The sequence below is a fragment of the Manis pentadactyla genome, chromosome 4 (genome assembly GCF_030020395.1).
Source record: "Manis pentadactyla isolate mManPen7 chromosome 4, mManPen7.hap1, whole genome shotgun sequence".
Lineage (NCBI taxonomy): Eukaryota > Metazoa > Chordata > Mammalia > Pholidota > Manidae > Manis > Manis pentadactyla.
In genome coordinates this window covers 35101928-35124336 of record NC_080022.1, presented here as the reverse complement: position 1 = coordinate 35124336, position 22409 = coordinate 35101928, and the positions used below count along the sequence as shown (strand labels likewise).

Sequence of the window (22409 nt, the reverse complement as noted above, 5' to 3'; positions counted from 1 at the left end):
CTCTAGATGGGAGACGGGTGGGTTCCATGGTCTGCATTGCCAGTTGCAGACCCTTCGTACTCTATCCTCCCTAAAAAAACACAAAATTTGAACCTTATGGCTGAGACCGTAACACTACTTCTCTATACTGCGCATATCTGTAAATTCTCATTCTCACCAACTTGTGCTAGATTTTATGTCCTGACTCACTTGTCACTTTCTCTAACACTATTCCTGTCATAGTATTTGGCTTCCTACACATGATGAACATCCTTACTTCCCACAACCTTAAGCTTTCATCAGCTCCTCACCCTGCAAGTTCTGAAACATGGGTTCAATCCAACCTCTTGGGCCTGACACCTGGGTTACAGAGTGCCTGCATAAGTCACACGGCTGCACAGACTAGTGCCACCAATAACTAAGAACAAACAATTGGTATTAGGCCTGGAGAATCTTTACGATGATTTATTTAAAGCATAAATTACTGGGTTACTGGAGCATTGAACAAGACAGGGTTGGAATCTTCATGTCAATGAAACTGCAGGTGTGGATTTGGCCTCAGGTGGAGTACAGAATCAGCACTCCCCAGAGCTCCAGAAGTGTACTTAGTCACAGAGGCTCAGACCCTGCCCACACACCACCCAAGAGGCTGATTTTTTTCCCTCTTTCTTTATTGTTAGACGCAATGTATAAACATATAAAACAAAACAGCAGGGATCCTCTTGGGCCTTAAAAAACAGCAAGGAAGGAAGAGGTCCCAGAAACTTTTTAAAGTACAAAACATGTTAGTGCCCAGACCAAAGGTGTGGAAGGCAGTCCAGAGCCAGCAGTGAGCTGGACTGAAAGCTCCTTCCCTCTCCCCTGAGCCACGACAGCCCCAGGGAGCCCTCCACCAGCAGCCAGTCCGCACAGGCACATGCCATCCAGGAGAGAGTTGTGCCCCAGAGCCTTCCCCTCTTGGGCAGAAGGGTGTCCGCTCAGCGTTAACTAAAGCTCCCTCCTCCCATCCTTGCTCTCTTGAGAGCTACAACAGGAAAAGGAAAGCAGTGCCCTGTGTCATTCTGACCCCTTCCCCAGCTGCCCTGAGTCCAGATGCCCCCACACTTGGCATTTACCACAGCCTGTCCCAGGTCAGACCCTGACTAGACCCACCAGGTGGCCAAAGTTCACTGGGGGGTGGGGGTGGGGAGGGGAAGAGGCTGGGCATGAATCCAAACATCTTTATTTGCAGTCATCACTGGGGCCGCTTCTTGCTGCTTATCTGCTTGCTGGCCTGCTCTTCCAGCTGCATGGCCAGGCGCAGAGCCTGGATGACATCTAGAAGGAAGGGGTGGCAGTGCACTCGGGTCAGTGGGTGTCTCAGAGGCCCCATTACCTCAGGGCAGAGCTGCCCTCACCTGCAGAGGCCCCCATCCTCCAGCCACACCCACCTCGCAGGGCTGAGAAGTGCTTGGCTTGCTGGGCCAGGGCGGACTCTGCCTTGTTCACAAAGGTCTCCAAGTCATAGTCTGGCTGCTCCGTCATCTCAGAGAGCTCAAGCCAGCCTGACCCTTGCTGCAGTGACACAGGGAAGATGTGTCATTTCAATAATGACCAAACTAATTCAGCAAATCATTCCTGGGGCCCTACCATCTGTGCAGATGCCTGTGCAAGATACCCCTTCTTCCAGCATGGCCCATATGCTGCCTCTTGATCTTTTCCCACAGATACCCTTAAGCTTGAACCCATCCTCTTCCCTACTCCAAACTTATCCCTCAAATAAATGTCATCATCTGTCTTGATGCCTAAGCCAGAATGTGAGCAGCAACTTTATTCACCCTGCAAATCCCCAAATCCTACCAACTTAAATTCTACTTGAGTAGAATTTATGTCCTCATGTCCTCACTCTAATCCCATGGGCATGGTCACACTTAGGCTAGGCACCAGCATCTTTCTAGGTTTTTACAACAATCTCCTAGCTGCTCTTAACTCCGAAGTACCTCTATTCATGCTCTCCCACACCCCCAAACCAGGCTCTACACTCTGGCCACAAGGATGTACCTAAAGCTCTGCTATGACCATGTCATATCTGATAAGACCATGCCATCTGATATGACCACACTTTGCTTTCCTCCCTTCAAAGGCATCCACTGTCCCCATACAAAGGCTTTCATGTGAGCCATAAGGCCCTTCAGTATCAGGTCCCTGCTGACTTGCCCACAGCCTTAATCTCCCTCCATCATCTGCTCAAACCTTTTGCTCTGGCCAGAGTGAACCTCCCTTTCCTCCTGAAAATACCATGTCCTCTCAAACATCTGTACACTTGAGCACTCTGGGGAGGAAGGACATGCCTAAGCACAGATCCTCCATGTTCCCCTCTAAGTTCAGAGTGCCACAGGCTCCTCCCCTCTGTTGAGCACTCTGAGCACCCCATCTTAGGATGCACTTTCGGGCCTCTGCCCCGCTGCCCTTCCCAGCAGCGCTACCACCTACCATTTACTGTACCCTGACCACATGCTGGGCACTGCTGAGTGCTTTAAAAGCATATCACTTAATCCTCAGATGCAACCATCCCGTTTTGCCCATCTTAGAGATAAAAAAACAGAGGCCCAGAGAGGCTAGATGACTTTCACAAGGAAATCAGCTTAAAAATAGAAGAATCAGGATTGATCAAGTCTTATGTTAGGGCGTACTATCTATAATTCCTGTTTCTGGTCCTTGGTCTCTGCACAGGAGCTGTCGTATAGAAAGAACATGCCAAACATTTGCTCAATAAAGACGACAATGTCCCTGCATACAAAATCAGAAGCATGGAGGAGAGCCTAGCTCGGCTGGGAAGATGAATGAGAGCTTGCGTGTGCCAGGCTAGAGAAGGGGTATGGGAACTAGCTGCCCTAGACCAGCCAGAGGAACAGGCAGAGGATTAAGGAATGCTAGTGCAGAGGCTGGCTCTTCCCATTTCTACCTGAAGACCAGGTGGGAGCAGAGCTGAGTCATGTTTAAGGAGGGGTACAGAGCGCTGCTAAGGGCCTGTGCTAGGATGGATATCCAGCCCCTTCCTCCCTGGCCTGGGTCAGCTCCCAACCTGTATGATCTCCTTGAGCTCTTCCATGGCCCTTTCCTCCAGCTCCCTGATCTGAGTCATGGCTTCATTAAAGCTGGACATCTGGGAAGACAGTTCCTCCTCTTCCTTGGAGAACTAAAGGAGCCAAAGGAGAGACCCCACAGTATGGCTCAGTTCCCACCTCAGCAGGCCATGTTTCTGTCTTGATCCCCAACCCCTTACATTGCCTGTGATCAGGGCCCCATTAGAGCTGGCTTCCATTTCTTCTGTTTCCATTTGATTTGGCTGCTCCCCAGTGGGCCCACTGTGGGGGCTCAGCTCCTTGACCCTGAGAAAACAAGAAGGTCTCAGATTGCACGTGAGGCCCCTGCACTCATCAGACTGCAGCACCACTCAGACGGGGAGGCTTCCAGGGGCTAGGTAGCATCTTTTCCTTTGGCCTAGGGGAAGACCTTCAAGCATGCTGATTCTCCACCAAGACCTGAAGGGGGTTGGGAACTTCTAGCATCATGTCTTGAACTTTCAAGCCTCAGAATCACTGAGTTACAGAAAAGTATGTAAATTAGGCAATGAGGCCCTAGAGCCTCCTCCCCTCTCTTCACTACCATTCCTTCCCTGGCTCCTGAACCCCCCTCCCCACCCCACCTGGATGTAGGCACCAGTACCTGTCCGCATATCTGAGTGTGTTTAAAGTATATTCACAGGAGCTTATGCCTGGTGAGATCATGGCAATCTGCAAAAGAGGGAATGGCAGTTAAAGGTTAAGGATTGTGGGGTAAGACTGCTAGACCACCTGACCTTAAGAGAGGCTGCCAGGAGGATTCTCTTGCTGCTGACACCCACATGGTACTGGAAGAAGAAAGCTCATTAAGTACCCACTCTGTGCCAGAAAGCTTACCCCATAGACACTGTAAATTGAGGCACCTTAAAAATTCATTTCCTGTTTTTAAAGGCATACCTGATCACCCCCTGCTTCTTTATCTCTTTACTGACCCATTCCTCTCACCAAAGTCACATCTCAAGGCTCTGTGGCACCTGCTAGGACCTTTAGTTCAGCTAGGCTCAGGGATAATGCCTCAGGGAGAAGGGTTTATAGCTTAGCAGAAATTCCCACCTTCCCCAGCAGGCAGTGGTGACAGTGCCCGGAAGGGAGAGAGGGCAGACCCTAGCTAGGAGGGCTTATGGATAAAATAAGGAAAGGAACAAAATGTCATACACAGCTGAAGCCCTTTCCTATTTTGTAGGCTGGGAGCCAATAAGCCTGAGGGAAGCCAGAGGAGACAAGAAATTCCCTCTCCTGCTTCTGAATTCTGGAACCCTCTTTTCACCAGGTGAGGGAGAAATGACTTCCCGTGAACCAAGAGCTTCACACAGTAAAGGGAGCAGATCCTTTCCCCCATCTGGGTAGGCAAAGGGGAACCTGGTGCTGATAGGCAAGGGGAGAAGCCCACTCATGTCAGAGCCTGGAAACCCAGGTGGCAAGGGCGCCAAGCCTCCCGCCTGTGGATAGGACTAAATGTCCTCCTGCACCACCTCCTACTCACCATGCAGGTCCTTGAATTCTCCCCAATAAAGGAGTCTCTCAGCACCTGTGTTAACTTGCTCTCGCGGAATGGGGTGTGAGCCTTGTTCTGTCCCAGGGCCCTGATGCACTCCTGTGGGGCAGCAGGATCAACTGAGGTCCCTCCCTCCATCCACCAGCAGCCTACAGGCCAACCACCTTGCGTTAGCCCCTGCTACCTTCAGGGCCAGGAGACTCTTGTTGATTTCTGCACCCTCCATGCGGGTCTGCCGGTCAGCACTGGAAGTGTCTGCACCTCGCTCATTCCCTGCCAGATCCACCAAAGAGAACTTGCCATATACTTTCCCTTTGGCTCGGATAAGGATCTGGAAGCAGGCATGGGAGCGAGAAGAGTTGGAGTTGGCAAATGTCTGTCCAGAGGTCCTGTAGGCAAAGGAGAGCAAAGAAAGGCTATGAACTTCTGAGATCACCAGTCACTGTGGCACCCCAGAGTCTAAGCAGTGAGTTCTCTGGCAAGACAGGATCATAGGTCAGGACTCCAAGTCTTGTGTCTTCTTGACCCAGACTTCTGTGTTTTTCTGGCAGCCAAACTACTGGGTTCTGTACTAGGGCCTTGGCCAGACCTGGGGAAGGATGAGTTGACTCTGCTGCAGGGCACACAGGGAAGGAGGGGCTGTCATGAACCACTTACCAAGACCTGAGGGCTCTGCTGAGGCCCCTCCCTGGGCCTCCAAAAGCTACCTAGCACCCTCCTTCACTATGCCTGGTGGAAGAGTGCTTCCCTACCTCTGTTAGGAGCTGTGACGCCATCACTTTCAGTCTAGAACCTACCTGGAGCTCCTATCTCCCACCACAGGGAGAGAACAGTAAGGAGAAACTCAGAGACATCAGGAAGCATGGCTTTGGGGTAACAGCCTGGGAATAAAGGCTGCCTTGGTTAAATTAAGACACTTTCACTTGCTCTTGATGAGCCTCTGGCCCTGGGTCATCTGCCTCATTAAGACCCCTAAGGCAGAGGCCTTCACAGCCCTTACCAAGCTGGGAAAAGCAGCGTTCTGTGGAAACAGCAGTGAGCTCAGAGGTAGTTTCTGTCACCTGAACCCAGCATTACAAGGCGGCCCCTTCCCCTTTCCAGAACTCTGACCTGCAGGCACTGCCTATATCGATCATCTTGATGACATCGTCGGCACAGCTGACCAGGCGCTCCTGCAGCCCCACCACCTGCACCTGCTGCTTGCCATCCTCCAGCACACGCAGCTTAGCCTTCTTGTTGAGCAGGTCAAACAGCTGTGCCAGGCAGGGAAGAAAGGCTAAGGCCATCAGGTGCTGGGCACCCCACCTAAGTCCTCCCTTTCTTCTAAGGACTGTCCCAGCTTAGACAAGCGCTGGCAGCAGAGAACTCAGACAAGAGCTAAACTGGATGGATGACAGATTAGCAGAGGGCAGTACACTTGGGAGCTGAACCAGGCTACCTCAGCTTCATACAACTCTGCTGCTCCACTAGCTATGGGAGCCTGGACAGGTATTTAACCACCCAGACTCATCTCTCATCTGTAGAATAGTGATGGTAATACTTCCTCATAGGTTGTAATGATTAAATGAGTTGAGATGAGTATAGAGCTTAGCACATAATACCACATTATAATCAAATTAGCTATTATTATCTAGATCCCTGTCTAGGGAAGGCAACTCTGCAAAAGCACAGAGGGTATAGAAGAAAGAGAGAGAATACGAGTACGAGATGAATGGGAGTGAACAGGGGAAGAAAAAGTTATGAAGGAGCTGGTTTGAGGGAGGACAGGGACACAGCAAACCTTCACCTGAGAGGCCCGAGGAGTGTTCCTACCATCCTTGTTGAGGTTGGGTGCCATCCCACCCAGAGATAAAACCTCCCACAGGTCATGGCAGAGTGGCTCATCAGAGGATTGGCAGCCTGCAGGTTGTTTGGCTTCTATAATTTCTAGCCAATCTAAAGGTTTTGGAAAGTTCAGGGGCCCCAACAATATAAACAGGCACTCCCCTGCCAGTTACCTTCCCATTATAGATCTCGAAGAATGTCACATAGACTTCCAGGCCTAGGTTCCGGTAGCGGGGCTGATTCTTCAGGAGGAAGACATCCCGGGCTGTAGGCAAGAACCTGGATTAGGTAAGCAACCTGTTTCTCTGTACCAAACCCCAGGGTGGCAGAACATGCTACTTACAGGCCATTGCATAGATCCCTTTGGTTGCATTCTGGGCTTTCCCAGAGAGGTCTCCGCCCATAGTCTGCAAAGGGAAGGGACAGAAGACTGTGGTAAAGAGTCTTTGGCCTAAGCCAGAGCACGACAGCTCCATTGCCACAGTCGGCCCCACCTAAACAGGGAGGCTGAACCTGCAAGGCCCCTCCCTACATCTGGCACAGCAAGAATATCTGGTGATGGGGAATCTGCACTGAGGGGAATGTCACTGTCTTCCTTTTCAGGAACCCAGTGTTGTACCATAAACAGGCTTGCTCTCTGCCAGGCCTGAATACTCACATGTGTCTTGCCACTTCCTGTCTGGCCATATGCAAAACAGGTTGCTTTTCCACCTTCAAAGATTGTCTGTACCAGTGGCCTTGCTGTGAACCTGGGAGAAAGGATAGGGAAGAGTGTCTATCTCTTCCCAAAGTGTGGTCCCTGAAACATGGTCCTGGTGCCCTTCCATTGCAAAACTCCTGGGGTCCTCAATTCCTCCTTCCAAGCACTAGCACTCCTTTCCTGCAAAGTGTCCCATCTGAGCCCAGCCCCACCTACAATCTGAAATTCTCCTAGGTGACTGGGAGAGGCTGGACTGACTTGCCAAGAGCAAGCTGGGGGCCCTTACTCTGAGCCAACAGGTCCTTCTCTGGCTCTGGAGACACAGATGAAACCCTGAGCTCAGCAGCAAACTTCCAGCATAAGAAACACTACAAAGATCAGAAGAAATCTTCTAAAGTAGAGGCCTAAAATATTTTAGGGTTTGTGGGCCACACAGGTGTCTCTCTCTCTCTGTGTATATATGTAAGTGTGTATATATACATATTAGTGACCCTCTGAAAACATAAAAGCCTTGGTGGGAATGTAAACTGGTATAGCCACTATGGAAAACAGTTATGGAGGTTTGTCAAAAAATTAAAAATAGAAATACCATACAATCCACTAATTCCACTCTGAGTATTTACCAGAGGAAAATGAAAACATTAATTCAAAAAGGTATATGCACCACTATGTTTATTGTAGCACTATTTACAATAGCCCAGATATGGAAACAGCCTAAGTGTCCATCAGTAGATGAATGGATAAGGAAGATACACATATAAATGAAATATTATGCAGCTATAAAAAAAAAAGGAAATCTTGCATTTACAACAACATGGACAGACCCAAAGGATATCATGCTATGTGAAATACATCAGACAGAGAAAGACAAATGCCATATGATTTCACTTATGTGGAATTTATAAAACAAAACAAAACAAACATCAATGAAAAAAAACAGAGAGGGAGATGGGGGGGTGTGGGCAAAATAGTTCAAGGCGATAAAGAGATACAATTTTCTAGTTATGAAGTAAGTCATGGGGATGAAGAGTACAGGATAGGGAATATAGTCAATAATGTAATACCTTTGTATGGTGACAGATGGTAACTACACTTATCATGGTGAGCATTTTGTAACGTATATAAATGTCGAATCACTGTTATACATCTAAAACTACTATTATATGTCAACTATACTTTGAAAAAAAAATACAAACAAAAAAATCCCAAAACATAAAAACCACTCTTAGTTTGAAAGCTCTGCAAAAAGGGATTGTGAGCCAAATTTGGCCTATGGGCTATAGTTTGTCAACCTCTGGTCTAGAGCAGTGCTGTCCCATAGAACTTTCTGTCATTATGGAAATGTTCTATGTGTGCTGTCCAAGAGTAACCATTGCCACACATTACTACTGAGCACTTGAAATGTGGTAGTGTGATTGAAGGGTTGAATTTTAAATTTTATTTAAACAGCCACATGAGGCTATTGGGGGCTCAATACAGAGTTTTGCTAAGTCTGCTAGACTTAGTTTGCTGACTCAGCTAAGCCCAGTGGGTAATGGAGTGTCTGCACAAGACAGTGGATGAGCCCCTGGAGCCTGCCCAGCTCTGCCTCAGAGAGGGCAATGGGTAATACCTAATTTCTGATCCACTCAAGCATGGGCCATTAAGGCTGAAAAGTGGGAAGTGGCAGGTCCAAACAGGGCCTTGCTGGTGCCAGGAGCAGAGCCAGAGCCAGCTCTGTGAAGGTTGATCCAAAGAGAACATGAGTTGAGGCCAGGCAGGGCTTCAGAGTTCAGTACATCTATGAATAGTGTTACTACAATGCCCCACATTGAAAAGAGGAAAGGCAGGAAGAGAGGGGGAAATAAAAAAGGCAAGGGACTAACCTATAGACGACTTCATTTGAAGCCGTTTCATCAAATGCAAAGTCAAAGCAGAATGCCTGGTTCTCCAGATACTTTGTTAAGTCCACTTTTAACTTGGGCTCATGTACGAAGAGGAGACACTTGCTGGGAATGGAAATCACATCAATTTCTTTCTTGGCCAATTCTGCAGAAGGAGAGTATTTCAGGGGATGCTCCCTGGACACACGGGAACCCTGTCAGTCCAAAAACTCTTTCTGGCTGAATGGGGCTTACCTTGTTTATTCAGGGGACGTTTCCTAACACAGACGCAAATCCTGTGCTCTTCAATCTTCAAGAGGATGAGAAAAGACCACCAACCAGTAAAGTCAGAGCAATATTGAAAGGACCCCCTCCTTTTCTAATCCCATGTTTAGCCTAGTCAGGAACCAAGATCTGTCACTAGGACACCCACCTCTGCCATAAGTTATGCTGAAGCACAAGAAAACAGCTCTGCTTTTCCTTCCCAGTTTTCTCACTCTTTTACCCACAGGTGTTGGCCCCACTTTCATTATTATTAGTAAGAATCTAGCCAACCTACGGAAGCAAGGAGGGTGGGAGTGGGTGCAGAGGTGGAGGGAGGTTTACAAAGACCCTCCCACCCAGGCTTTTCTAGCTCAGCCCAAAAAATGGCATTAAAAATATCCTCAAGGGTGAGTGAAGACTCCTGAATGCTCTCACTCCCTTAAAGTTTTCTGTCTCTCAATTGTACACCTACTCAGGAAGGAGAGGTAGAAGCCCTTTGGGTTTACTCACAGGATCAGTCACAGTAAGTGGATGACATTCCAGAGTAGCCCGAAATTCTTTAATCATCCGGGCAAATTCCCAGTTTGGAAAGCTGTTGTCATATTCCTGTTTGGGACAAGGGTAAAAAAGGATGGACTGAACTGAAGTGTTCAGAGCACAGCGCTAAGCAGCACCAACAGCTCCTTAACATGCACAAAGCCCTTCAGAACTGACAAACTCCCCACAAATCTCCCTTCCTCCCACCCTGGCTCTAGCTGAGAACCTAGGAACAAAGGGACTGGCAGGGAAGCCAACATATGCACCAAAACTCTCTAGGAACTAGGGCCAGGGCCACTGTCCCCTTCTTAGAAGACCAGCAGGTTGAGACTCCCTGGAACAATTAAGTCATCTTAAGGGAAATGCTCTGAACTGGAACCCCACTGCAGCACCCTCCCCACCCCACCCTAACAAGGAGGCCAAGGAAAAGCTGGCAACTGTGCCCAGGAGCCCCACTGGTCAATGAACCGTGTGCTGGGTGTACCCACTGGATCAGGAGGAAATACTCCTCATCTGAGGGCCTTCAGAAAAGTATCTCACTTATCTGTTCTCTGAATCCTGATGAGAAACCATTTGAATGTCCTGGATATCAGAACTGGAGCCTCAGAAATGCAGAGGCCCAGCCATTTCTGTTGCCAGTCTGGCTGCAGTTAAGGATGCCTGCCCAAACACCCAAGGTACCTGAGCTCGCTTTATTCTCATTTCAGAGTTCTGCGCCCTCTTCTCTTCTCGCTTGCTCTTCATTTTTTCCATTTCCTTCACAATACATGATTTCCTTCGAACTAGAGGGGGACAAAAGAAGACCCACTCTTAACAGTCTAGGTTAGCCAGCCTCCAGTTCTCCAGCAGCTGTACTGCATCTTGGGCCTTCCCCAAGACTTGGCCTTTCCCAGACCCTTGCTCTTAAATCACCATATGCAGGGAGAGGAAGCGATATGACTCTTGGGATGGCCAGGCCCACAAAGTAAAGATGTGAGCACTCCAGGTCTAGCCCAGGCTCGCTCCATGCCTCTGTGGCATAACAACCAGAGGAGGTGAGACTGTTCCTGCTTGGTCCTGATGGTCATTCTGGGCTGGTCTTCAGGTGTCGGCCAAGACTTGAGCTGTGACAAAACCTCAGCTACATCAGAGGGTTCCTGCCAGCTGGTGGGGACAAGGTCTCCTCTTGTGAAAGACCGATTCCATGGCCACAGGGAAACATGCCCCCATGTGACAAACATGGTTTGAACTGAAATGCCAAGGCAGGCCAGGCTTAAGACAGGCTGCAACTACCTGTCTTGTAGCAGGAGCAGGGCAGCAGACAGCTCAGCGTGCCTACCTGAGTTCACAGGGTTTGCAGAAGAGCTTTCTCGGACGGAATGGACTTGCTCTTCCACCTCCTCGCTGACCATCATCAATGGTATTTCAGCTGCTGCAGGGCAGGAGGGGTTAGAGGGGCCGGCTGCGGGGGAACAAGGGTCAATGAAGAAGCAGGCAGGCATACTGCAGCTTGTGCTCATCTGAGCCCTAGCAGGGCATGAGAGGAGGACCAAGAGGACCTTGGACCTTAGCAGTCCAAGAGGAGGATTTCTGGCTACCAGCTCAGCAAGGGCTCAGGCTCCTACAGTGTGAGCAGAGATTGTGCTTTTCCCTTCACCTCAGCCCACACCCTAAACCTGACCAGTCTCACTACAGGAGCTGGCTCCTGGGGTCAAATCTTGAACGGTGTACTAGTAGCTCAGTATGGGCTTCGCCATGAAGAAAGGACTTTAAAGGCCTGAACTCTTCAGGCTTACCCAAGCACGGGTTCTCAGGCTGGGCCAGCCCTTCCTACTCATTTGGGAGAAAAGTCAAGCCTATCTGACTTCTCCAAAGCCTTGAAACCCAGGTGGTTAATGGGAGTAAAGACAGAAAAGCTAGGACTAATGGGAACGGGAGCAACAACTAACTATATTGATTTAACCCCTGACAATGCATCACTTCCCATTCCTGGTTGTAACACTTTTGTTTACCTTCATTTTATTAGAGCGGAATTTGATACATGTAAGATGTAATAATTGTGTATGCTACAAAATCTGCACCCACTTTATATATTTAATAAAAGTTGACAACTACAAAATATTTCTTAATTCCATTTGTATGAAGTCCAAAAAGAGAAAAAGCTAATTTATGCTATCAGAAGTCAGGATTATAGGTATCCTTAGAGGGTTAGGAACTGGAAGGGGGCCTGAAGGAGACTTTTGGGGTGCTGGTAATGCTGTGTTTGATCTGAGTTCTAGTTACATAAGTGTGTTCAGTTTGTGAATGATATATTCAATGATAATTTTTCTGTATATATATTGTTTTTCAATAAAGTTCAAAAAAGTAAAGTGAGATATTTTCAGATAAGGGAGCAGTGCAGCAGAGGCAGAATAGTCCTGAAGCCAGGGAGTGTAGGAATTCTAGGATATTCCAGAAGAGGGACAAGGCAGTGTGTGAGTTGCTGCTGGAAGGCCTCAAAAGGAGAACATTACTCACAGGACACTGAAAACTGCTTGCGGGAATTTGCAGATGCAGGCAGCTCCATCTCCATACCATTCTCCTGAGAGGTGTTGCGAATCTCTGGGATGGTGGACATGCGAGTGGAACGCCCTCGGAGACCTGAAGAACCAAGGGCAGTAGCCAGTCAGTGCAGCATGATCAGGGGGGCTGATGGGAGCAACCCTCCAAGATTCTGTACACAGTGAAATGGCTCCTGACCACTGGGAAAGGAAACAACCAGTTCCCCATTCCTTCCACCCATGGAAAGGAAAAATTAGAAAGGCCAAGTACCAGTGACCCCAAACTAAGTTGTTCACATTCTGCAAATCTGAGAGCTACTGAGGGCAAGGACATCTCCCACAAGAGCGTCTGTCTTGAGTAAATGAGGGGACCTACAGCCCATCTGAAATTATTTCTGAAGAGATAGACCTAATCCTTGAAAAAAGCATTATTAACCTTAGCAGCAGCAGTATCTACCATTGTACAATCTTCCCATACTTCAAAACAACATTAAAAGGTAAATATTAGTATTCCCATCTGATGAAAGGGAACATTAAAGCTCAGAAAAATTAAGCAACTTGCCCAGTGTCACTCAAATAGTAAGTGTCAGAGCCAGGTGGTGTACCCAGGACCATCATATTCCAAAGTCTGGGGTTTTTTCACTGCTTCAGGAAGCTTTACAGAGCCAGGCCTGGGCCACATCATCAGAAACACATAGAATCAGCTACACTGATTTTCTGGAATTTTAAAAGAATGCTTAACTGAGAGAAACAATTGAGTTATACTTGAATACTTGTCAATTTTCTACCCTCCATTAAGAGAGAAATAATTCCTCACCTATAAAAAAAGTCATAAATTTGGAATAGAACACATGCTGTCATATAGGCAAACATCAACTTGTAATGAATTTCTGAGTCTCCTAAGTTTAGGCTGATCTGATGGCTCTATATAATCCATGTCTTTCATAAAGAGCATGAATTATTATATTTTTGCTGTTTCACAAAAGATTTGTAATCTTGTGTTTCATTTCTACTATCGAATAGCATGCACCGTTATTATTATTGTTTTTTCATTAAAAATAGCTGTGGCTATATCCTTTGAGGACATATATGTGCAGTGAGACCACTGCCAATTCCATCTCTCCTATAGGCCCTTATGGTACAGCCACACCACTCAGGCCCAGCCCGTGCTTGCAATTGCACCACCTTCCACCTGGGCCTACAAAGCCTGAAGCTGCAACCAAGTCAGTCTCTGGGCCCTGACGTAGCTGGATCATGTCAGAGCAATGATAATTCCTGGACTGGGATAGGCCATTCAGGCTGCAAGGTATAGCTTGGAGTAATAAGGATCTCTTGGGTAGTTTGTGCCTACATCCACCCCTTATAGTCACAGACTATTGCAGTCGGAAGTAGGTTTACCCGCTGACTACTTCTGCAGAGAAAGGCAACCTTCTCCTAGACTTGAGGCATTGCTAATATTTTTCCCATCCTGCTCTACCCCGAGAGCTCAATAGCACCATCAACTATACTTCTAAACAGCCAGATCTAGCTTTCCTCCCAGAGTGTTCACCACCTCACTCCAAGGCACACTATTCCCTTGAGGAAAGAAAACAAGTTCTAGATTCTATGGGAAAGACTTGTAGACCAGTTAGCAAATCTCCCAAGTCCCTGAGAGGTTGGTCTAAGAGCTGTAGTTTGGATTCTTTTTTTCAAAACTGTTTTATTGTGGTATGATTGACATACAAAAAATGATAGCTATTTAATGCATACAGCTTGATGTGTTTGGAGATATGTATCTACCCATGAAACCATCACCACAGTCAATGCCATACACTTACCCACGGTCTAAAAGTTTTCTTCTGCTCCCTTTGTTTTCTATTTTGTTTACTTTTCTTTTGTTGTAAGAGCACTTAATATCAGATCTACTCTCATGGTAAATCTTCAAGTATAAAATACAGTATTGTTAATCATAGGTCTTATGTTATACATTAGATCTCCAGAACTTATTTATCTTGCATAATTGGTACTTTGTACCCTCTGAACAATACCTCCCCATTTCCCTCTCCCTGTAGATTGGATTCTTTCTCACTGAGAAAGATACTTGGAAGACAGGGCAGGACTCAGCTCACATGGAAGCCACCTGCTAAACTGGAGCAGTGTGTCTGTTTCACTCATCTGAGCCCCAGGAATATCATTCCTGGCATAAATCCCATGACAATAAGCCAATAGAAATCCATTTACCTTCCTTTGGAGCAGGAATTTTGGAGTTGACTGATCTGCGTTTTTGTTTCTGAAAAACAAATATATAACAAACCACAATGTATGGATCCTAGTAATTTTCAAAGGCCTATCCTGGGCCCATTGCTGTGCTGAGTCCTAGGCAGTCCCAGAAAACCAAAGAGCCACCAAGCCAAATGACTCCCCTGGGGCACTGGCTGTAGCCAAATGACAGCCACCTACCTGCATGGTTACATTCTCCTGTAGGGGCAGATTGTCCTTCGGGTGTAAGGAAAGAAGTTGTAAGAGTTCTGGGTTTATTGCAGCCACATCATCAAAATCAATCTGCAAAGATCAAATAAAAGTTTCAGTGGAACATCATAGCTTTTTTAATCCAATTGCATCTCTGCAACCAAAGCTCCTAGATTCAGAACTTTACTAACTTTAAGCTCCACCAAGTACTAATAGGTATAAACAAATATTTGTTCCTTAGTCATGTTTTACCATCTAGATGGATATTGGTTTCTGATTTCCAAGTCAGTGGTAGATGTCAGTGATGAGAACTAGGTGAAGAGGAAGGCACAGGCCGACAGTCAGGTGGTCCACAATAGATCTAGGCCACTTGGTTCCCCTAATATTCTGCTGGGCAGTGGGGTCCTGCTGGACACAGCCACCCAAGCACCTCTTGAGGGCTGACACGAAGGAGGAAACAAGTTCTAACTGTTCCAGTGATAGTCAAAATAGAGGGCCCTTCAGGATCTTGTGGGCAAGGGATAAGTTCCCTAGAGCTACTACCTAGCCCTATGTCTACCTACATTTTCTATTGGGCCCAGAAACTGGAGGTTCCTGCTCATGCCTTCAATGAGGTCACAATTCTAGGTCTACATCACCAGAGTCCTGCAATCCTTGAGGAACAACTCAACCTTCACCAGATACTTCATAGCAGTTCAAACACACCAAAATAGTACCAACTTGGTTATCTGTATCTCCAAATACAGCAGAGCTAAAGCATGTGCTCCAGGTGAGAGCTTTACCTCCTATGTATACAACTTATATTTATTAACTGGCTTATTCAAACATTTATTAGGCATGAGTCAGACAGCAGGGGAAAGGTATTCAAAGATGAATTAAGACTTCCATTGCCCTTGCCTTCACCTTCAGTGAGCTCACATTCTAATGGAGGAGGGAAGTCATATGCACAAAGGGCTAGAAACTAATGTGGCATGGGATAGGCAAGGCTAGAAGGGCCAAATACAAAAGCTGGCAAGTACTGCATTAAACAAACTTTTGTCTGTTTCTTGGACCACTACAGACCCTTACTACCCACACCTCCCCCATTTTCAGCCCCTAAATTACAGGGAACATTCACAAAGGCTGTACTATAAACAAACAACAGCAAACCATAAAACAGATGATAAGGAACTAATAGCTGGTGGGAATGAATTTTAGGAACCTCGTAATTTAAGGGCAGATAATGTAAAATATTCAATCCTTTTATTTCTCAAATATACCACTTAAATATCTGTATGCCTACCCTAAGGCACACATGCTATACTAGGCAAGCCCTTCACATGTTATCTCATTAAGCTCCAGAAAGAGGGTCCAGGTCCGTCTTATTCACCTCTATCCCCAGCACCAAACACACTGGTATTTTGGGACCAGTACAAAAAGATTTGTTGAATAAATCCTTACAGCAACCCATGAGAAAGATGTTATCATCCTCCTCATTTTATAGATGAGGAAACTGAATTCCAAACAGGGGTGGAAAAATGCCTGGGAATACAAACAGTAGTGGCAGAGCCAGACTAAGATCCAGGTTTTCATACTCCTCACCTGATGACCTTTTCACCACAAAACCCCTCTAAAACATACACGTCTTAGTCACATCTCTCTTCAGAATCCTTCCAAGGCCTCCAGAATAAATTCTGAAACATCCTAGTGCCAGAGATGAAGACCCTCTAGACTCCTTTTCAGCCTTTCTCCTGCTGCCAAGCATTCCAAGCTTCCACTACCTGGACCTAGCTTCTTCATTAGTTTCCATGAGGGTAATCTCTGTTTCTGCTAAGCCTTCCCACCCCACCACCACAAATTAAGCTCATCCACAGTGAGCTGCCACCTCTCAACTGCTCTAGCACTATTCATCTGTGCCATTCATTACAAGTTCCCTTCTGTCATTTGGTGTTGCAGAAATATACTTCTGTCTCAACCAGGTTATCAATTTTGCTGCCCAAACTGGTTTCATAGGTAGTGTGCACTCAGAAGCTAGCGCAGGTGAGCAAGGTTATAGGATTCTGTGCAGTTTGCTTTCTGCAAACACACCAGAAACTGTTGATTGCTTCAGTTTAGAACAGGCTTCACTTAAATAAAATCCCAATCCATCGAGAGAGAGAACCATGTTTAAGATCAGGGAGGACAAGACAGCATCAGAAATAAGGCTCTTACAAGTTCCATTTCTACATAGACCTTTTAGGTAGTTAGGTGTTAAATGTGGTAGAGGCATTCTCATAGAACCTACCTCTTTGCCTTTTGTGGCACCTCCTTCCGTCCATTCCACTGAAACACAGGATTTCTCCAAGTTCACAGTCCTTACACTGGCACTGTGAATTATGCCTATAGTATGAAAAGGCCAGAGTTACACATCTTTTTCATTTTTAGAAGTCCACAGAGACTCTCAGTGTGCAGCTGACCTGAAGGAAGGGACAACTGCCTTTCCTGTTTCTTTTAAACATTAGGAGATAATGAAGTTCCTGGCCCTTCATCCTTAGGACACCCTGCGGTGAGGGAGGCAGGGAACAGGTCTTAAAACCGAGCTGCAGAGGATTCACCTCCACTCAAAAGAGAGCCTACAGTGGGTTGAAGGTATGTTTGGGCAGGGAAGTCACTCTAGTACTTAGGAACTATTCCCCAACACAGCACTGAGGCTCTACCGCCCTGGGGTCCCCCTGCTTCACCCCTGACGGTGATGTCTGACCATTTTCTTAGTGACATGTGTATTAGACCTACCATTGACGCGGTAGCTGCTTAACCGAGTAAGAGAGGACAGAATTGCAAACTCCTGAAGAGCAGAGATTCTGTCTCCTTACTCTGAATCCCATGGCCTGACATACTGCGAGTGAGAAATATTTATTTAGAGGAGAGTAAAGGGACCAGGAAGCCGAGGTCCCTCAAGCACAGGGCAGTTTCAGGGAAAACTTTGGAGGGAAAGTGAATCTAGCAACCTTAACTTCCCTGGGAGGTCCACCGATGCGCTGGAGCCCCGCCCACTCCGAGGACGGGAAAGGGGACCACCGCCGGTGCAGAGGTCCCTGCTCTGGGTGGGAAAGACGGACTGCCAGGGCAGAAGCCCGGACCAGGAGGAGGTGGTGAAACCCCCAACAGTGTCTCAGGCCTTGCCGTTAGGGGAGGAGCAGTCATTTAAGTCGTCTCACAGCCCATGAGTTCCCTTTTTCCTCAGGACCCTACCCCTCACCATTACTGCGTTGGATCTTGATGGCGAGACCGGGAAATAGGCGGGCCTGAAGCGACGAGTCCATGGGCAGTCAGCAGATGCGCTGGGAAGAGAAACGCGAAATGCCAAGTAGCCACAATTATGGTAACCCTACGAAGTCTTAACGCCGTGCAAACCGCCGCAATTTAAATCCCGCGCGCCGGCGTCCCTGAAATGTCATCACGCCGTTCCCGTCCTCGCTTCCGCTAGTTTGCAGAGCCTTTTGGGATATGTAGTCTCTGGGCGGCCTTCCGGGGCCTGGGGCCGCCCACTCTCTTGGCCACACCCCTGAGTCCTGGGTTGCTGGGAGCTTCGGCGGCCGGCGGGACCTAAGGTTCTCGGTTCTCTGTGTGGCAGCTAAGTCCCATTGTTCTGCTGGCTTTCAAAAACGGAGAACCTTCAGTGTGGTGTTTGAGAGTGTCCTGGGGTCCTCCAGACATCGGTTCCAATCCTCACTTCAGTTAACTTCAAAGACTTTGGACAAGTTAGAAGACTTCAAAGACTTTGGACTCCTTTAGATAAAGTGGCCAGGAACAAGTCTTTAAAGTGATACTGAAACCATGTCACAATGGGAGGCAGAAAGGTGGAGAGCCTTCCAGACTAAGATCTGAGGGTGCTCTGTGCAAAGGCCCTGAGGCAGGGGAGAACTTGGTCTTGTTTGAAAAAGCAAAGAAATGAGTGTAGCTGGAAAGTAATAGGTGAGGGGGAGAGGGTTAAGATCATGTAGCATCTTGTAGCCCATGGTAACAATTTTGACTTTTATTCTGATGGTAAGTCATTGAAGAATTTTAAGCAAAGGAGTGACAAGATCTGAGATACATTTGACTTTACGTCTGTCAATCTTGCTGATGTGTGGAGAACTGATTTGAAGGGGGCCAGACTGGAAGTGAAGAGACCATTTAGTAGGCAAGAGATTATGCTGACCCAGGCTGGGGTAGTGACAGTGAATATGTAGCTAAGAGAATGGTTTAAAGGTGTACCATATCTGGGAAGGGAAGTGAATGGGTCTTGCAGGAGAGTTGAACGTTGGAGTTAAGGAGAAGGGATAATCATGGACGGCTCCTGATTTCTTGATAGAGCAACTGGGTCGATGATGGGCCATTTCCTGAAACTGGAGTGAAGTTGTAAAGAAAATAGGTATAGGCGGGGTGGAGTGGGGCATAAGTCAAGGGTTTCATTTGGTCATGTTGAATCTGAGATATCTACAAGACTTCAGAGGGGAGGTATCAAGTGAGCGGTTGGATATACAATTAGCTCAGGGAGAGATCAAGCCCAGAGGTAGAGATTTGGTGTCTTTTTATGTAGATGTATTTAGACTCATGGAACTGAATTATATCTAGGGAGAGATGGAGATGAGAAGAACATCTGTAATTGAGCCTTGGGACATGCTAACAGTTTTGAGGTACGGCAGAGGAGGAAGAGCAAAGGAGATGAGTTTAGGGTGGTTTGAAGGGATGAGGAAAGCCAGGGAGTGAAGACTAAGAAAGATTGGAGGATTAACTGTAAATTGAGAACATAGAAGTGCTCTGATTTTGCTAGCCCCTAAGTCATTAATGACCTTATGCAGTCTTGGCATAGTATTGAGGATGAGAGCCAGACTAGAGAGAAGTGAAATATTCTTTAGGGACACAAACTATGCAATAAAAGGATAAATATATGCTTGGGAGTGATAAACACTAAGATTCAGGAGAGCACTTGCCTCTGGCAGAGGGTAATGAGATTGTAGAGGGGTGGAACCTCAACAAATAGGTTTTATATTTTTACATGAATCCTGGGTGTACATGAATGTTGATTATATGCTTTTCTGTATCTCCTGTGGAGAGAATGTGATGTAAATTCAGACCCATTCACACCTTTTTGGTTTTTTCCACCTGTGGGTCCAGGTAATTACAAACTTCATTGCTGCTTCCCGAGACCAATGTGAAACCCTTCTGGTGCATAGGTTTTTGTAGGGGGGTTACCAGTTTTTCAACCTTGGGCAGATCCAATTAATTTTTCTTGACTCTGCATGGGTGATAAAACTCCAGCCCTCGTGACTTTTTTTTATTCCAGTACCCTCCTGTTACAGGAACTGGTTAGACCAGTGGACCTTAAACTCTACCTCTCTACCTCCTTCTTCATATCCTAGGACCTGAGCATTAGTTTTCCCCTGCCATGTCCGCTGACACCCTCAAAGTAATAAGAACTCAAAGGGGAACATTTACAGTAAAAGAAAAACAACGAACTGAGAAACTAATACTAGATGAAGCAGACTTAACCCACCTGATCCAGTTTAAGATAAGCATAATAAATATCCTCAAAAGATAAGGGAGGATATTGTTAACACAAGTTAAAAATAGACAAAAAGGAACAATTGGAAATACTGGGTATGAAATTTTTAATAGCTGAAATTCATACATGGATTGAATAGCAGAATGCTTACAGCCAAAAGGAAACAATAAGATCAGGGTGAGGATTCATCTAAAAGGCATCAGGAAGGAATAAAGAAAACAAGAAAGATTGAAAACAAATGAGCCAGTTGTTTGTGACAGACACATAGGATTGTTGGCTAATCCAAGTTATCCCCAGCCCCCTTCCTTATTCATCTCTGCATTAGAAAAAGCTAAATACTTGCTTTCCCAGATTCCCATGTAATTGAACTAGTCATGTGACATAGTTCTGGCCAGTGGGGTATAAGCTGGAGTGTTTGGGGGCTTCTGGGCAGTATATTTTGTTATTTAATAGAAGGAAATGACATGGAGGATGCTTTTGCTTGTAATATTTCATCCCCCTTTTTCTGGCCTTGGACATGGATATTCTGTCTGGAGTTGTGACAGCCGCCTTGTGATCATGAGGTAGGATGACAGTCATCAGATAAAAAATCTGACACACTCAGGACAGCTAAGTCCGAAAGCAGGAAAAGCTCACAAGGCTTCTTGACGGCTAAGCATTTGAACCAAAGCCAGCAACCACCTACATCAAAATTCCTTGTGTAAACACAAAACAAAACAAAGCACAACAAAAACACACCTATTTAAACCACCTTTATTCATATTTTCTTTAACCTGTAGCTGAAAACATTCCTAACTGATGTTTTATTCAAGAATTTGGGAAAGAGCTAGTAAAGATTCAAAGAAATAAGAGAAGGAAAAATGGCAGAAATCTGAAAAAGAGGTTTAAGAAAGAATTTTTTTTTAGATAACTATTTTTTATTGAAGGGTAGTTGACACACAGTATTACATTAGTTTCAGGTGTACAACACAGTGATTCAACATTTATATACATGATAATTCTAGGTACCAGCTATCACCATACCAAGTTGTTACAATATTTTGACTATATTCCTTATGCTATACATTACATCCCGGTTACTTATTTATTTTACAATTGGAAGTGTGTATATATATATACATATATATATATATATATATTTGTGTGTGTGTGAGGGCATCTCTCATATTTATTGATCAAATGGTTGTTAACAACAATAAAATTCTGTATAGGGGGGTCAATGCTCAATGCACAATCATTAATCGACCCCAAGCCTAATTTTCATCAGTCTCCAATCTTCTGAAGCATAACGAACAAGTTCTTACATGGAGAACAAATTCTTACATGGTGAATAAGTTACATGGTGAACATTACAAGGGCAGTCATCACATAAGCTTTCGGTTTTGCTTATGCATTATGAACTATAAACAGTCAGTTCAAATATGAATACTCATTTGATTTTTATACTTGATTTATATGTGGATACCACATTTCTCTCTTTATTATTATTATTTTTAATAAAATGCTGAAGTGGTAGGTAGATACAAGATAAAGGTAGAAAACATAGTTTAGTGTTGTAAGAGAGCAAATGTAGATGATCAGGTGTGTGCCTGTAGACTATGTGTTAATCCAAGCTAGACAAGGGCCATAAAACATCCACGTATGCTGAAGATTTCTCTCAGAACGGGGGGTGGTTCTAAGCCTCACCTCTGTTGATCCCCCTTTTTCTCACCTGATGGCCCCCCTGCAACTGTGCCTGTCTTAGGTTGTTCCTCCCTTGAGGAATCTTACCCGTCTCTGGCTAACCAGTCATCTTCCGGGGCCATACAGGGAAATGTAAAGTTGGTAAGTGAGAGAGAAGCCTTATTGTTTGAAAAGGTTAGCTTTTTACTTCTTTGCAGATTTATGCCCTGTGGCTTCTATGCCCAGCATTTGTCTTGAGGTGTCTTTACCACTTGGAAGAATTATGATACTCGGTAAATTCGATATGAGGCACGAATTCTATTTAAGGGTTGTAGTTAGGAAGGAAGAAGAAAAGCTATAGAAGTAGCAGGCGGAAGAAAACATGGGAAGACTGATTATTTCTTTGACATATCTTCTTGTAGAGTAACTTCAGCATGTATAGGTTTTAAACTACTAATTAAATTGCGCACACACATTAACATAATAGGAGTACAGTTACGTAACCAAAG

At 45.9% G+C, this 22409-nt stretch overlaps 1 protein-coding gene across 1 annotated transcript; it reads right to left on the bottom strand.

The window, feature by feature from the left end:
• Positions 1-431: 431 nt before the first annotated feature.
• KIF2C (kinesin family member 2C) lies at positions 432-18129 on the bottom strand. The gene is made up of 21 exons (XM_036893182.2): positions 17950-18129; positions 16996-17090; positions 14724-14825; positions 14505-14553; positions 12262-12384; positions 11084-11206; positions 10447-10547; positions 9739-9834; positions 9220-9274; positions 8968-9130; positions 7061-7151; positions 6746-6809; positions 6576-6667; positions 5689-5831; positions 4763-4967; positions 4567-4677; positions 3688-3755; positions 3245-3350; positions 3044-3157; positions 1410-1533; positions 432-1296 (listed from the first exon to the last, which is right to left on the bottom strand). The coding sequence occupies exons 1-21, from the start codon at positions 18011-18013 to the stop codon at positions 1214-1216; spliced, it is 2172 nt and encodes a 723-aa protein (XP_036749077.2). The 5' UTR covers positions 18014-18129; the 3' UTR covers positions 432-1213.
• Positions 18130-22409: the final 4280 nt, after the last annotated feature.

Coding starts and splice junctions, on each gene's coding strand:
- KIF2C (XM_036893182.2), bottom strand. CDS start 18,013: ATGGACTCGTCGCTTCAGGCCCGCCTATTTCCCGGTCTCGCCATCAAG. Junction 6,668..6,745: donor AGGGATCTATGCAATGGCCT/GTAAGTAGCATG, acceptor TCTTGCCTACAG/CCCGGGATGTCTTCCTCCTG. Junction 4,968..5,688: donor GATATAGGCAGTGCCTGCAG/GTCAGAGTTCTG, acceptor CTTTGCCTACAG/GACCTCTGGACAGACATTTG.